The 17,778-nt window shown below is 36.0% G+C and overlaps 1 protein-coding gene across 1 annotated transcript in view; it reads left to right on the plus strand.

The window, feature by feature from the left end:
• Positions 1-17,778, plus strand: part of LOC149795929 (adhesion molecule nephrin-like) — a 149,316-nt gene that overhangs the window by 11,656 nt on the left and 119,882 nt on the right. Inside the window, exons 5-7 of the mRNA XM_089963891.1 lie at positions 1,427-1,661; positions 4,910-5,200; positions 8,260-8,547. Of these exons, the coding sequence (XP_089820017.1) occupies positions 1,427-1,661; positions 4,910-5,200; positions 8,260-8,547 (814 nt within the window). The remainder of the gene's footprint in view (positions 1-1,426; positions 1,662-4,909; positions 5,201-8,259; positions 8,548-17,778) is intronic.

Below are 17,778 nucleotides of genomic sequence, written 5' to 3' on the forward strand. Positions count from 1 at the left end.
CTTGAATCGGCACAGGCGTTAGATAGCGCGACTTCCCACATAGGTGTTAGGGCTTTGTCCTAAGATCAGAGGAACCGCGAGGGATTGGGGCGTGTCTTAAATCCGTCACCACGTGGACAGACAGAGAGAGGGACGTTGTCCGTTAAGTTTGATTGGATCGGGTAAAAGCGACATCTAGTCGAAATTGAGTTAGAGGTAGTGGTATCAATTTCGATCCGAATCATAACTTCTAACTAGCAAACGAAAAGATAGTTTCGCCGAGGAACATTGATGAGCAATATAGGGTTACTCAGATAGAGCCACTCGTTATTTGGCGGTAAAACTTAGGAGATTATAAGGAAATACAAAGTTTCGTAAAGGAAGATTTTGAAGGAACAGAACTTCCGATTCAGTTTAGCCCCGAGTCTCTGAGAGTGGAGACCGAAGTGAAACTAGAAGACCAGTCGGAGTCGACAAGTCTAGAGGGTAGAGTCGAGGAGGAGGAAGAAAAGAAGTCGAGGAGGAGAAAGTGGAGGAGGAGGTATATAGAAAAGCCGAGGAGGAGAGGAAATTTGGAAAAAGTCGGGAGGAAGAGAGAAGGAATTGGAAGAATAGGAGAGAAGAATACACAGATGAGTAGAATACAAAGACAGATGGAAAGCTATATCACGCTACAAATCAAATGATGCACATGTAGCATGATGTCCCACCCAGTCACATTATTCTGACACCAGGCCGACCAGTCCTAACACTAACCTCTTAATGCTGAGCGCCAAGCGAGGCAGATGTTAGTAGCATTTTTTGTAAGTCTTTGGTATGATTGGGCCGGGGATCGAACCCACGACCTCCCGCGTCCGAGGCGGACGCTCTAACCACTAGGCCACCGGAGCGGTTGTGCGTTTTGGACAGTGTTATTACAATCTACATTTGCATTAAGTACTATTTCTTTTTGTACAAATATCTTCACTTAATACTGCAGTGTAAGAACAGTTTGAATTTTTTTACTCTTTTCAAACCCAGCTATACATAAATATCACTATCGTAACATTCACTGACAGTGATTGTGATATGGTGTCCTTGAAGAAGTCCTTGTATAGTCTTAAGTTGTGTAAAAAAGTGTTGCAAGTGTTCTAGAATATTCGGTATCCTCTAATCCCTTTCGATATTGTTCTCTCCGCTCGAGTGTTTGATCTCTTGTAAATATAAGACGTCTAAATATTGCTCATTGTTACTTTAACGCCTATTTCCTTTCCAGAAACGTGTATTGTTCCATGTACTTATCGTTATACACATTGTTCCTCATTATTAAGAGGCATCATTGTATTCAAACGTTAACGTTGAGGTGTTTATCAGGAATGTTTACTTACATGCAGGGCAACTTTATTCATATTTAGTTATAGTTACATTGAACAAATTTAGTCTTGTATTCTTTATTCTATTATTGTAGGATACGTCATCTTCGGTAAAACTTACATTGTACAATGCAACAAGAACAGAGGTGAAAGTGGCAGGAGGGAGCTGTGCATTCCCGGAAAACATCTTCACAATAAATCTCACACTTCCACTCCACACCATGTGGCCTGACAATAGCGACAAGACTGTCACCTTCTCCTGTGGGATAGAATATTTGAATTCGTCGAAAAACATATATTCTCTGGCGTCCAAGGGAATACGATTTGCAGGTTACATGTACTCCCACGTATGCCTCAGTCTGTTGCTGCATGTCATTACCGTTCTAAGTTCACAAAGTCTATATGTTCTTCCTTCTACAAAAGCATTTATTGCGATATAACAAAAATAATAAAATTATTATGGCCATGTTAATGAAAAGATACACTTGATAAAATGAATCATTCTTAGAGACAAAGGAATATATATATATATATATATATATATATATATATATATATATATATATATATATATATATATATATATATATATCAGATCTTTGCGTCAAAAGTGAATTTGTTGTTGTCGTTCTAGGGTTTAACGCCAATTTCCAGCACAAGATAGGCTATACTTGGCGGCTAGTATAACTGGTGGAGGAAGAACCCTGGAAAACCCAGGAAAGAACCACCGACCCACGAGAAGCTACTTGCATGCTTTCCCACGTACCCACTCTAGCCGAGCCTTGGACTCGAGCCCACGCAGACAGAGGTGAGATGGCAGTGATCCGGAACGGTGAGCGCTTTAGACCACTCGACCACTCGGGGCCTATACAATGAATTTGTCTGATGTCCATTATGATAGCTGATATTATCTCGTTTATCTTTGATGTAATTGCTTTTTAAAAGGAAAGTATGCTCTAAGTTTTATTTATTATATATGGTATGTAGGATATATGTTTTATGTAATCTCCAAACCGACATGGAAACTATGTTGTAATATGACTGTGACATGCAAAGGCTGTCACTAGCGAACGAATAAAACAACTATTTCATGAATCTGGTTTGAGTCCCATTGTTTCCCTTATTTCCAAGCACATCAATACAACAGTTCTTGTCAACATGAAGGGTTATTAAATGCGCGAATACTGCAAAACGTTTTCTCTAATCACCTAATGACCACACATCAGAAAACGAAATTAACTTTGATGTTTAGTTTTTCTTATGTTACATACGTATGACTCGTATGTACGCCTTTTTAAACTGAATATTAGTCCTTCAAGCCATGCACCACGAGGCACTACACAAACACACAGAATCGCGAATGCTAACAGAGTCATTTTCTCATTAAAGTTTGACGTTATCGTCTCGACATTAAGTCATATTTTTGTCACTACCTGTTAGCCGACATTAGACGGTGCCCATGACGTCACAAAACTTATTTGGGCTTAAGGTGATACATGCACGACATAACCGAAATTCTTGACTCTCTCGTGTCCAGTTTCACGGGAGATTCTATAGATAAAGGGTTGATGTAATGTGAGGTCATGTGGAGATTTAATATTACGGGTATAACAGTGAGGTGTATGGACATTGTATGGGGACTATGGTAATTGTATATGACGGATGAGTTACTGTGTGGCTTAGCATTAGCTTGCATATACAGCACACACTGGAATTTAACATTACAGATGAGACACTGTGGTTCATATTTGAATTTATTACGTTTCGGGCACTATGGTAATTACAGAAATTTAGTATTACATTTGGGTCATTGTGGGTTCTGTTTGATTTTAACATGACGTTTGGGTCACTATATGATCTATGGGAGTTTAAATATATGTTGGATTCATTATGCAATTTTATTCTGGGCGATGTATGGGAATTGAGCGTGGATGGGTTATTATATCCCGTGATAACTGATCTTTGGACTGGACGACATGGATAAACACTTAAATGCACACCTAATGAAACACGACTACAAGCAAAACACAATTTGTAGAACCGGGAAATAAAGTGGAAACTCTAATGTATGTTTCTATGCATTGAGTGTATTTTTAGAATTTTAGAGGGCCGTGAAAATTGAGATTCTATATTAATACAATGATAAGAAAGTCTGACTGATGATCTTAGTTCAGGAATGCTACAGTAACAATGTCACACTTTGCAAAAACACCAAACAACGAATGTTACTTTGCTTTATTCATAATTGTTATTGTTACCGAGAGGGAGAGGGTGAAATTAAATTTAAAAAGACGCCGCCCCCCTTACCAAAAATACAATAGACCACGCTGCCTGATTTCCCTTGTGCAATATTATGGATAATGGCGTGTGTTGCTAGTACAGATCACTTAATGCTCTGTTTAAAATCCGGATAATCTTTTAAGTGTTTGAATACAGCTACATCGTAATGTTCGTAGCGTCAATGGTCCTAACACCTTTGACGGCCTTGTTGTCAAAGACATTAATGCGGAATTGTAACGGATGCTTTAAACAATAGGTATTTACATATTTCGAATATTTGAAAAATGCTGTTTTGACCATTCGACCACAAATCTGGTTGACGCCATTATGAATTGTCTTATTTGAACAAGATCCATTGTAAGTTACTTTAAGTTAAGATAATAATTTTTTATTTCATACTTCATGGCCCTTACGTCACTTCAGATTTCGTGGTCCATACTTCACTTCTGTCTGCATGGTCCATACTTCACTTCTGTCTGCATGGTCCATACTTCACTTCTGTCTGCATGGTCCACACATCATTACAGACTGCATGGTCCACACATCATTGCAGACTGCATGGTCCACACATCATTACAGACTGCATGGTCCACTCATCATTACAGACTGCATGGTCCACACATCATTACAGACTGCATGGTCCACATATCATTACAGACTACATGGTCCGTACATATAAATTAAAATAGCAATGTATTATTCAGGTGTCTAATATTCAACTATGGAGTACTATCTACAACTACTTCGTATGTCTGTCGTAATGAAGAATACAATTATAAACGACATTTAAGAAATAATTTGTTTTATTTATTTATCTTCCAAGTATTAAGTCGAATATCATAGATCTGCGGAGATTACAAGAAACAATTATTACTGTTAGATATTCGTGACTCTTCAAATGTAAATGCATTTTAGTTTCCAAAAAAGCTAGAGGCACTGTTGCATCTTGAAAGGCGTAATAATAAACGCAGACTATTGCTACAACCAAATACTAATTTTATTTGTATGCATTTACTGGACTTTGCCTTTGGATGTGAGCAATAAATTGTGAGACAATTTTATACCAGTACAAGACGTATGTAAGTAGCTCTCGTTTCAACGTTAATTGAACTTAAAAGTTTATGCAACACTTTATATGTATATATATATATATATATATATATATATATATATATATATATATATATATATATATAAGTCTGTTATTTCTTTGTCAGTTTCAACACACATTGAACTTAAAATTTCATGCAACATTTTATGTGTGTATATATATCTCTAAGTTTTAATTTCTTTGTTAGTTGGAGTTTCATCGGTTGATATAGAACATAACGGTCAGTCTTTGCGAAACACATCTCACCTGAATGTTACAAGTGGGGAAACGGTGACCTTGATATGCGTTACAGGAATCAGCCGACCTGACCCCACCATAAAGTGGTATATTGGAGGAGAAGAGAGCATCTCAAGAACAAATAATACCTTTTCTTTTATCCCTAGTGATGGAGATCATGGAAAGGAGATTTATTGCGGAGCGTACAACGTTGATCCGAAAAAAGAGGTGGGATCGGAGAAATCTAAACTTTACGTTAGAGGTAGTATATTAATGTTTTGTGTCAAGATTTGAAAGTGTGTTTGTGTGTGTGCGTATGTATGTGTGTGTTTGTGTGTGGTGAGCGTGTATGTGTGTGGGGGGTGGTGAGTGTGTAAGTGTGTGTGTATGTGTGTGATTTGTGTGTGATTTGGATTTTTAACGTAACTTTAACAATTTTTTAGTCATATCGCTACGATGTCTGCAGTGTGGAAGTTTATAGTGATATCTACCACTGGGGCATCATGCCACAGACATGTAGCATGATGTCCCACCCAGTCGTGTTATCCTGACTCCAGGCCGACCAGTTCTAGCGCTAACCTCATAATGCTGAACAACAAGCGAGATAGCTGCTAGTAATATTTTTGTAAGTGTTTGGTTTGACTCTGCCGGGGTTCGAACCCGCGACCTCCCTGATCCGAGGCGGACACTCTAACCAATTACGCCATAGAGCGTTTAGATATGAAATTTTATTTATATTTGATTTAGTTTATTTGTTTGTTTGTTAGTCTTAACTATTTATTTTCCATTACATGCTATTGAAATGTAGCTGGATTTGAAAATTTCCAGAACATCTGTTCAGGTCTATGTGACCTGTTTTTCATAAACAATTAATAACAGAAACTTTGTATCTAATGGTGACCTTGTTTCTGACCTCGATTCAGAATATGTAAGAACTAAAGTAAACAATTTTATTTAATTTTTTTAATTCTTTCTTAGAGTAGGATTCATAAAGTGAAATCAAGGTCATACTGGAAGTTCAAGATGTTAGGCTCGTTAAAATATGCTATGTTGTTCTATAAGGGTGATCATGTGACCCTCATAAAGGAATCTGTTTGCATCTTAAATTAGTGTATAACTTTTTCTATAGAGAATGTAGGAAGTCGGGCTTTAAACCAATGACACTTAAAAGTTTTTGCTGATTCAACAAAGAACTGCTGACACATCAGTAGGACGCTGCCACAGAATATGTCATCATCTTCCACTTTGGATTTCATCGGGATTCGAACTCAGTTTCATTAGGACTTTTTATTACTAGGACTTCTATTTTATAGTTCTTGGATTATTCATATGCATACATACATACATACATACATACATACATACATGGGTGCCCCGAGTGGCCGAGTGGTCTAAAGCTCTCTCCGTTACGGATCACTGCCATCTCACCTCTGTCTGCGCCGGTTTGAGTCTCGGATTCAGCCAATGTGGGTATGTGAGAAAGCTTGCCACTAGCTTCTCGTGGGTCGGTGGTTCTTTCCGGGTCTTCCCGGGTTCTTCCTCCACCATTAATACTGGCCGCCATGTATAGCCTATCGTGTGCTGAAAAATGGCGTTAAACCCCACAACAACATACATACATACATACACTCATTCATAAATACATACATACATGCATACCTACCTACATACCTACATACCTACCTACCTACCTACCTACCTACATACATACATACATACATGCATGCATGCATGCATGCCTACATACATACATACATACATACATACATACATACACATACATACCTACCTACTTACCTACATACATATATACATACATATAGGCACACTCATTCATACATACATACATACATACATACATACATACATACATACATACATACATACATACATTGTTATAAAATTGATGAAGCAGATAATGTCGTGAAGTTCTCTCCGAAGATATATATATGACACAAAGTCTATATAAAACTGAAAATAGAAATATAATCTATTTGCGAAAATCATATTCGGGATTTTGCTTACAATACGTCCAAAAATGCAGTATAAGTGTATTGTTCTCGATAATTTATGCCAGCATTAAACAGCTGTTATCGACGTAATGTGACGTAACTAAAGTCTGCAGGGAAACAAGGATAACTGGACATTGTTACAGACATTCTATCGTGTACAACACTAAAGTAAATTAGAGTATGACGTAATAGACATTAAAATGACATTGTTATTATACTGGCATGTACTTACACGTTCCGATCCAGCCAAAAACTGAATTTTCACGATTTCTTTAAATCTACACTTATCCAAACAATATTATATTTCCTCACTATCGGAAGAAGTTGTAAATTGTTTATTTCGCCACATGCTCCGAATTATAAAATACCGAAGGTAGGCTGAGTGTATCAGGGTAGTTAAATTATCATGGATGCAAACTCTTAATCAGAAACAAATGAATGCTTCAGATTATTATGATACATTTAATAGAATCTATAGGTTTTCATTTATTTATAGGAGTAAAAATAAGCTGCTTCTCTGTATTGTCCTAGCCATGTTTAGATCATATTGTCCCTTTGCAATCTGTTGCTTACAATAGATTTTCTAAGTTTTACAACATTATTGACATTATTTTACTTATCACCATTCAAAATAAAAGAAGAACAGAAAGATGATTTAAAGGCTGCAAATACCAATCTAATATATTTACATAAGGTGCAACATAGAATTTAGAAGAATGTGTTTGATATATTCAAATGTTAAAATGACTACTACATTAGCCATAAAGAACCCCACACATTTCATGCATTAACCACCATCATGTTACTATAGAATTATTAATTTGCATCATATTATCGAATTCAAAATTTATCCTCGTGATGAAACTCGTGTTGCATCAATTATTTTGGACCGACACAGTTGTTCTTTATTTTTAAGCTTATATTTATTTTCTTATGATAAACTCGGTAAATCATGTAGAGATTACGGTAAATATTAGGTATTTAGCTTCATTCCGTCTTCGCCTTGTTTGTTATTGCTAGACGCTTGTTTCAGTTACTCAGATAATAGATTGATTGGGATTTCAAATGAAACTATTTGATCCAAAAGAATGGGAACCTGCTAATTCTCTAACCAGCTTGATGTTAGCGCTATGTTTCCCCATCTACGCCAGCAGAATTATCTTGTGACCTTCTTTATTGATCTTTTCTAATGTAGTCCAAAATGGTGGGTCATCATTGTGACATTTAATGATATATTTTTCAAAAGAGAATATATTGTTTATCAGAACAAGTACTTACGATGTTAATATTCACACTTCTCTACTAACAGTGCCGGTAACCAAGGTAAAACTACAACTCAACAGCCAGTCTGTTTCCGCCCTATCATTGCTGAACGTGACATTGAACAAAACGGTGACCCTGGTCTGTGTTCCTGGAACCAGTCGACCAGACCCAGTTATAGAATGGTACATTGGATCAGACAAGAGGAGTTCTAACATCAGCCAGTTTTCCTTCACTCCTACTTACGATGACCATGATAAATTGATCTACTGCCGAGCTTACAACTTTGATCCCGACAGAGCAGTGGTTTCGAGCCAACCAAAGGTCAACGTCAAAGGTGAAATTAGATTATAAACACATTAACGCTTGCAATAAAGAATAAGTAAACCAAGTTCATTAAATTTAACGTACGGATGATGCATTGTTATTATAGTCATAATTTACAACGATGCTTATAATTCATATAAGGTTATATACAATTAAATCAAGCATTATTGGACAGCGTTCCATTTCTTCAATGTTTTTGTTCATGGAGATATGAAGTCTCTAAGAAACATAACTTGTTGAATCTAATTGAGGACGACAAAATCCGAGCTTATAATTATAAGAATTTTTTTTAAAAAATGGAAATTAAAATTATGAATTTCATTTTTATTACAGTCCTTTAGCATAGGGGTTTACTATTTGAATAACACAAGAACTTGCATGAAAATTATTTTAATGAGATTCAGCACCATTACTAAAAGCTTCGAACAATTGTTATCAAACACGTGCCTTCAGATTTAGAAATTATCCAGTTGGATGATATTTTGCAATTAATTTCATGTAATTGTTACTGATGTCTATTGCAACAACAAAAAATATTTTTGAGTTATCCTATTTCATTATAAAAAATTTACAAACGGTATAATCTTTACACATTTTATGTTTGTTACAGATTTGAAATTTCAAATGTATGAGTACGTAACAAATGTTTGGAATTATATTGATTTTAGGATACTTCAAAATAGCCTTCCACTGCACCAGTGTTGTTTTCTAATTACTTCATGTTGAAATTAAGCAGAGTCGTTCAACCCTTCTCTTGCTCTCATTCTATAAATTATCTCCAGTTAGGCAAGCCTTTAAATTCGAGTACTTGGATAATAAATGGCATTTCAATTCTATATAATATCAATTTATACATTTTATACATTTCATTCAGTTCAATGGCAATATTAATAAAAAAATGTCAGCGATTACATTACCGTGTTATTAAGTAATAAATAATGGTCTCAATATGAAACCTCTGTGATCTCAATGTTGACTAACCACGACATGTTTCCATGTTAATTGAACTCAAGAGAATGGGATATTAATTGAACTGAAGAGAATGGGATATTTCTGTATGACTGTTACTATCCAAGTTAATTGAACTGAAGAGGATGTTATATTTCTGTATGACTATTACTTTCCAAGTTAATTGAACTGAAGAGAATGGGATATTTCTACATGACTATTACTTTCCAAGTTAATTGAACGGAAGAGAATGGGATATTTCTGTATGACTATTACTTTCCAAGTTAATTGAACTGAAGAGAATGGGATATTTCTATATGACTATAACTTTCCAAGTTAATTGAACGGAAGAGAATGGGATATTTCTGTATGACTATTACTTTCCAAGTTAATTGAACTGAAGAGAATGGGGTATTATTTCTGTATGACTATTACTTTCCATGTTAATTGAACTGAAGAGAATGGGATATTTCTATATGACTATAACTTTCCATGTCTATTGAACTGAAGAGAATGGGATATTTTTGTATGACTATTACATTCCATGTCAATTGAACTGAAGAGAATGGGATATTTCTGTATGACTATTACTTTCCATGTCAATTGAACTGAAGAGAATGGGATATTTCTGTATGACTATTACTTTCCATGTCAATTGAACTGAAGAGAATGGGATATTTCTGTATGACTATTACTATCCAAGTTAATTGAACTGAAGAGAATGGGATATTTCTGTATAATTTTTACTTTCCAAGTTAATTGAACTGAAGAGAATGGGATATTTCTGTATGACTATTACTATCCAAGTTAATTGAACTGAAGAGAATGGGATATTTCTGTATGACTATTACTTTCCAAGTTAATTGAACTGAAGAGAATGGGATATTTCTACATGACTATTACTTTCCTTGTCAATTGAACTGAAGAGAATGGGATATTTCTATATGACTATTACTTTCCAAGTTAATTGAACTGAAGAGAATGGGATATTTCTACATGACTATTACTTTCCATGTCAATTGAACTGAAGAGATTGGGATATTTCTATATGACAATTACTTTCCAAGTTAATTGTACTGAAGAGAATGGGATATTTCTATATGACAATTACTTTCCATGTCAATTGAACGGAAGAGAATGGGATATTTCTATATGGCAATTACTTTCCATGTCAATTGAACTGAAGAGAATGGGATATTTCTATATGACAATTACTTTCCATGTCAATTGAACTGAAGAGAATGGGATATTTCTATATGACTATTACTTTCCAGATCTAATGTGCTAAAAAAGAATGAGACTATTTTTTCAAATAGATCGAAGTGATATGTTTCATTGGTCAGTCTGTCACTATTGATTACTATTGATTCCGTTTTATTGAAAGATTTTAAATAACTGTGTTGACCTCTGAAAAACCTTGATACAATGCACACTTCATTACCCAAATCTTTCAATATGTATGGCTCATTGGTGGTTTCTTTATTCCGTCAGATCTCAACAGAAAGATTATATAGTAAACAAATTATATTTCCAATTCGAAAGATCTTTTTCTATTATTGAACTAAATATTTAAATATCAATTAATACTATTACATTTATCATTATAAATTTTATTTTTAGTATTAATTCAAGGAACAAGTAATAATGCAAACAAACACATTCAAATTGACGCAAAGAAGTTAAAAATTATTGGAAACAGTTATTACTATATAACGATTAAACAGCGCAGCATTTCTCGTCAGCATCGCTATTCTTCTAACATATATTGCCTTGTATTTGCTGAAAAAATGGAAGGAAAACTATAATCATTAGATACTTTGCAAATCTGATAAACTCTTCCCTTTCTTTTATTTTCTGGTCCATGCATACTTGATAGGATCTGGAATCAGACATTTGACATAAATATGCCCTCTAGATATTCCACAAAAGTAATTAATAATATTAATAATAATAATAATAATAATAGTGTGTATTTGTAATATAGTCCACTGGCCCATGATACATATCCATACATCATAGGATACAAAAAGATGTTATAGTGCATAAACAAAGAACATAGTATGTATAAGAAGTAATATACATGAAAGGAATAATTATTGCCTTTTATGGGACATAGGTGAGATACAAGTATATATTGTACAGCAATCAAACGGATGTAAGGGTAACCCTAGTACTTGTGAGGAGCAAGATTTGTAATATTTATCTAAAGTCTTATTTAGCAGGAGTCATTGATAAAACGGTTTATCTAATCTTTAAGGCTTTTATAGTAAACATTGCTAAATTAGTCATCAGAATTTTACTAGTAGCTTTGTGTATAAAGGACCTAAATGTTTCTAAAGTTTGATTTTTATATACAAATGTGGGTAACTATTTTCTTCGTATTTCTCCATAACCGTTAATATTAAAAATAGTTTCTGCCCATGTTAAAACAAAGCCTAGTATATCAAATTATTTAACATAATTAATAAAATCTGACCTATTGTCTATACATTTTCTCACTTAAACCAGGTATTTTCAATACCAAACAACCTAGCACAGAAGAAGAACCGTTCTCCTCATACACATTTTGGAGGCCACTCCCGGAGTCCTATCTTTTTTCCACAAGAACAGCATTATTTCTAACCCAATGACATACTTACGTATAACCGTCTATTATTAGCTTGTCATGTTTGTAGAAAGTTTCTTTCCTTTGTTCAATGGCTTTTTGCGATGACCGGTAGTGAATGGCATAAGCTTTTCTTACTCTGAATGGAAAATCTTCAGCTACACGTATGTTAACTGGTCTGCTAGCTGCCGTTGTGTTTTTGTTCTCAGACGTGGTCCTCGTGCCTGTTTCAAGGGCTTCTTTGCATGTTTCATTGTAGTGTCTCAGCACTTTCTCTCTGTCTTTATAATTTGAAAATGTAACAATGACGGGTCTTGGGTTTTCTTTTGATTTCAGCCGATGGTCTCTTTCAATGTATATTCTCTCTGAATCTAAACCACGTGCTTTCCTCATGTACACTTTAATCGATTTTTCGGTATCCTCCCACTTCTCTTCGCAGATTTCACGGACACCATAAAACACCAGACTCTCTTGACGGAAATACGCCTTTTGCTGCTCAAAGCTTTTGTTTATTGGCCTGCAATCGTTTTTCCAATTCAATAACTTTCTCCGTCAGGCTCTCAATCTTCATAGGACCATATTCTAATTAGTCAGAAATTCATTTTTGTTTTTTAACTCATCTAGGGAAAATTCATTAGATATAAATCTTTCCTTAAATTTCTTTACTTCATTTCTTATCTCGATCATTAAAATTCTAAAGCTTGAATCAATTGTTTATGCAGACTCTATACAGATATCATCATTCATATATTTCCCTTTCCGTCATTCTATTTGCTGAAGCCCGGGAGTTAGTACAGAAACACTAGCCCGAATTGGACTTGTCCGCTTTGGTTCAGAGTTACCTATCCACGTAAATAATGTGTTTTGCGAGTTTGCCACTTGTTCCTCGGTAAGATGATGTGGTCTGGTATAACTGAGAGGACTGTTTGTCGTTTTTGCCCCTTGTGGATGTGTTCTGTCTCCTTTACTAGTTTTTTGGGGTCTCCCCCTAAGCAGCAGGGAGGGCGAACAAGCTCTAATTGGTTCACTTGTATTTTCGCAAATTAAGCCTTCCTGGGGGATCGCAAAAATCGTTTTAAAAAAATACGCGATCGTCGGTGACGCGTTGAGAGCGTCGCCCTCCCTGCTGCTCAATTAAAAAATTATGTAACAAATAATGGCTAATATCGGAGAAGCATATTCCGCTAGACTAGGTCGAAAGCGACTAGAAGCAATAAAAAAAGTTCTTCATGTGAGAGATTATGTAAGACAAAAATTACAAGCTCGGCAAGAAGCACAGGTTGAATACGCCACAGGTACGGAACAATTGTTTAAACCCGTTACAACAGCTACTGAAAAAGCTGCTGCGGTCACTGAAAGAGCTTTATTGGGAGAAATTAAGGATGAGGAGGAGCGAAGAAGAGGTATTCTTCCAATATTAAAATAGACCGCTGAGCAGACTGAAAAATAGCAGCGAGAACTAAAAAGACAAAAAAGATTTTACTAGATGTTCCAACTAAAATAGCTGCAGCTCAACCTCAACCCGGTGAAGAAATACTTGAAGGTATTGGACAAATTCGTACTGAAGTCGCTGGCGTGAAAGAACAACTCGCGTCTAAATCAAAACCAATAAGAGAAAGTGTTGAAATAGCTGAAAAATTTAACAAAGATGAGCTTGATCAAATTAAATTAACAGCTGAGGATGATTTACCCCTCTTAATACTACAAAAATTAAGTAAAAAAGATAGAGTTTTAAAACCAGGATATGCCAGCATAACTGATGAAAAATTTATAAAATGGATATATCGCGTGCGTTTCGACAAGTCACAAGTCACAAGTAAAGTGTATGGTAAATTGGTAAATAAAATGAGAGAAATTGCACAACCGCCACCATCTCCCTATTCATCACTTCAGGTAAGATCTTCATCGTCGCAACAACCTCAATCCCAATCTCAATCTGAATCCCAACCCCAACCTCAATCTCAATCTCAATCCTAACCTCGCGTCATAGCACTACCACGACAACCTATAGTGATGTTTACCGATTTGACTCTTGATCGTATTAAGGATCGGAGTGTGTTAATCAGTACTGCTGCACTACATTATCAGTGGAGACACAATTTTATGAAACCTGACTACGTTGAAAGAGTAACGGAGGAAAGCTGGCATACTGCATTATATTTTGCCTCTAAAAATTTGAGTGTTGACACCGATGACCCCGATTACCGAAGATTTAAACAAGATGTTAGAAGATATAAAAGTTTTCACGGGGGGAGGGTCTAGGAAGTAGTTTTATTGACTATTCTGGTTTAGGAAGTGGTTTGATTGACTGTCCTAACAATATCATCAATGATGTGCAACGACAAAAGTTCTCATAGGAGGAAAGAGAGCTGGAAATAACTCACTAGAAATAATTAATGAATCAGCTGATATTTGTAGACGATTATTTCAAGGTGGTATCATGGATACTGGTATCTACCGAGAACTTATTAATGAGCTCGTTGATGACTATCACAGTGACTAGGTGTTAGATATATGAATAATTATATAAAATGATCAAACACGAATCTCATCGTAGGCCAGTTAGGGTCAGGGTGGTAAATGCACGATTGCCAGTATACAAAATAACTTACGGAGATGGATTTGGTGATGTTGTTCAGGGTTTATTTGCGGGAATGGCTCCTAAAGCGATACCTATCGCAAAAATATTATCAGTGAAAGCTATTGACGCTATTCGTGATAAAGCTACTGGTGCTGTTGGTAGCGCTGCTAGTAAAGCGATCATGGCAATCAAGGACAGACTAGCACGATTAATACGCAGGCCAAAAGCGGTCCAGCCACCGCCGGTAAAATTACCAAGCACCGAAGTGATGCCTGCAGATGTTAGTAAAGTAATAAATCAAGCTGCAAATCAAAAACTAGCAGAGTTGATAAATCAAGGGGCTGAACAAATAAATACAAGTCTGGTGGCGGGAAGTGGTCTTCGTTTTAGACGATAACTTTTATAATAAAATGTTTAAACGGGAATCCGACCAGCATTCGACATGGATGCACCAGTACCCAAGGACGAATCATTGCGTGATTTTCAGTATTATTCTTATGGCATAGAACGTCCAAATCACCGATGACGAATTGAATTGCAGGTTCAAGACACAAGTAGATATTTCTTGCCCGCTGAAGCGTTTATCGAAGTAGAAGGTGAAATTATAAAAACAGATAATACAGCATATGGAGCGGTTTTTAAAACTGGTTTTGTCAATAACGGAAGTATGGTCTTGTTTGAAAGGGCTGCGTATCTCATTGACGGAAAAAAAATTGAGTCAATTGAGAACAATGTTGATGTGGCTACAACAATAATAGGTTTAGCAAGATACTCTGATGATTACACAATATCAGCTGGTCCATCAAAGATGTTTGCCAAGGACACTTCTAATCATCCTGACAATAATCAATACAATATTAGACAACCAAGAAATCATGCCAACAAGCCAACGCTGATGTGGAAAATATGATTATTAATGTTAATGAACATTTTAATCTTGGATTTCATACACGTGGACAAATGTTGGGGTGGGGAGGGTTAGAAGAAAATTTTCTTGTGCCATTCCACAGTCGCACATATTTGGATTTTGTAGAGATATCAAAAAGATAATTTATGGAGAAAAACAAGCTGTTGTGTTTTTTAGAAAAAATGATGACAACGATGCCTTATGGCGAGAAGCTGGTGTTGCTGGTGATGCTGGTAAAGTATTAATAACAAAATTTTTGTTGTGGATGCTGGTAATGACTCCGACAATTGCTGAAGAACAGCGACTACTTTCTTTTATGGATCAAGGTGGTAAAAGGTTGTTATCATGGCTTACAGTAACCACAGATAGTGCTCAGAGTACCGTTAATGTTGTATTTACATGGCATGTAGAATCACAGCAGGGGGTTTCTGCACCGCGACATATTTTCATTGCTCTTCAAAATATTGCACGAATAAACTCACAAACACAGAGTCGCATGATATCTGATCCACTTGGTGTTACTGACGTTTCTTGAAAAATAAACGGGCATCAAGAACCATCAGAAAAAATAGTTAAATTTTGCTAATTATCATGTTGCACGTGTATATCATCGTTTGATGAAATATCTAGCGCGTGATATAAATATCGATACTGGTTTGCAAATATCACAATTGGATTTTATGGCACATTATCCAATCTATTACTTTTCACTGGAGCATCTTGATTTAACTAGACAGTCTGTCGTTGATGTGCATTTCAGAGCTCAAGTGAATAGAGGGAATATAGCTGAGTACAGAGCAATTGCTCTTATACTCAGTGATAAGGCGATGTTACTTGAAGGCGCTGGTGGCCGAATGAGAGTCGTTGATGCACCAGTAGAAAACATGTAACATTGTTAAAACAATGTGTAGACAATTAGATCAATCGCGTTTATTATAAAATGTGATATAGTCACGTTAATGTCACTTTGACTTCTGGTCAGATAAAGAAATTACAATCGAAAAACGCAAAAGTACGTAGGGCAACGATAACACTAAAAACGATCAAATTGTTAATGGTGGTCCAAACAAGTTATCGCTGACTAAAACCCAACTAAAGCATTTCAATAAAGGGAAGCAAGCAGAAATCGGAGTTCAACTTGATTTCGCTCCCAAAGCTATCAAGGATATGGTTAAAACCGGTGGTATATTTCCTCTTTCCGCAGCAATGCCAGCGCTGATAGCTGCTGCTGCCCCCGCATTCGCAAAAGCAGAAGCGTTGGGGGCTGTTGGAACAGCTGCTGTGATGGCATTAAAGAAAGAAACTGGAAAAGGATACAAAAAAAGGGCTTGATCTCAGACTTCCAGGAAATCCGCCTTCATGGTACCCAAAACGGTTCTGAAAACCGCTGGTTTTCTACGAATGTCAAATTTTGATTTGCTCGATGCTGCTAAACAATTAAATATAAAAAATTTCAAAGGTGTTTTCATGCGAGATCAATTACCACAACAACCAAATAATTCAGAAACTGGAATTATTAATCTCGATAACAGTGATAGTCCAGGAACTCACTGGGTTGCTTACGCGATCGATCCACGTGGAATTATCTATTTCGATTCGTATGGGTTAGCACCGCCAGTTGAATTCCTTAAATATGTGCAAAGTATTCCAACCCAAATCTGGTATTCAACGCTACCAACACAAACACTAACCGATCCGTCAATATGTGGTCGTGAGGTATTAAATATTCTCGACGAGATATCAAAATCAACCAAACCTCCTCATAAAGTCGTGCACGAGTATACGGCGGGTCGATTTAAACAATCCTTAAGAGAATAATGGTAGATATTTACGGAAGATCTCTCATCGAAACAACGGTAAAAAAACGCGGTGATGTAGATTTATCAAAATATGCGACCAAAGATGAAATCTATAATCTTTTATCGTTATTGGGGATAGACCCAGATGAAGTTGTTATATTTCAGGACCGATACGGAAAACTAAAAACCAGTAATATCAAATTAAATTACATAGTTCTCAGGGTTCTCGGAGCTACCCAGTACAACATTCCTATGTTCACTGACAGCGGAAAAATCAGAGATTCAAGTATATCGTTTACAGACATCAGAGATCAAATCGCAGCAAGTGTGAATAATCGCTTAAAAAATACCGGTGACACAATGACAGGTGAACTCAGCAAGAACGGAAACAAGATAAGTGT

Source organism: Sinohyriopsis cumingii, chromosome 7 (genome assembly GCF_028554795.1).
Source record: "Sinohyriopsis cumingii isolate HCF-2022 chromosome 7, ASM2855479v2, whole genome shotgun sequence".
Classification (NCBI taxonomy): domain Eukaryota; kingdom Metazoa; phylum Mollusca; class Bivalvia; order Unionida; family Unionidae; genus Sinohyriopsis; species Sinohyriopsis cumingii.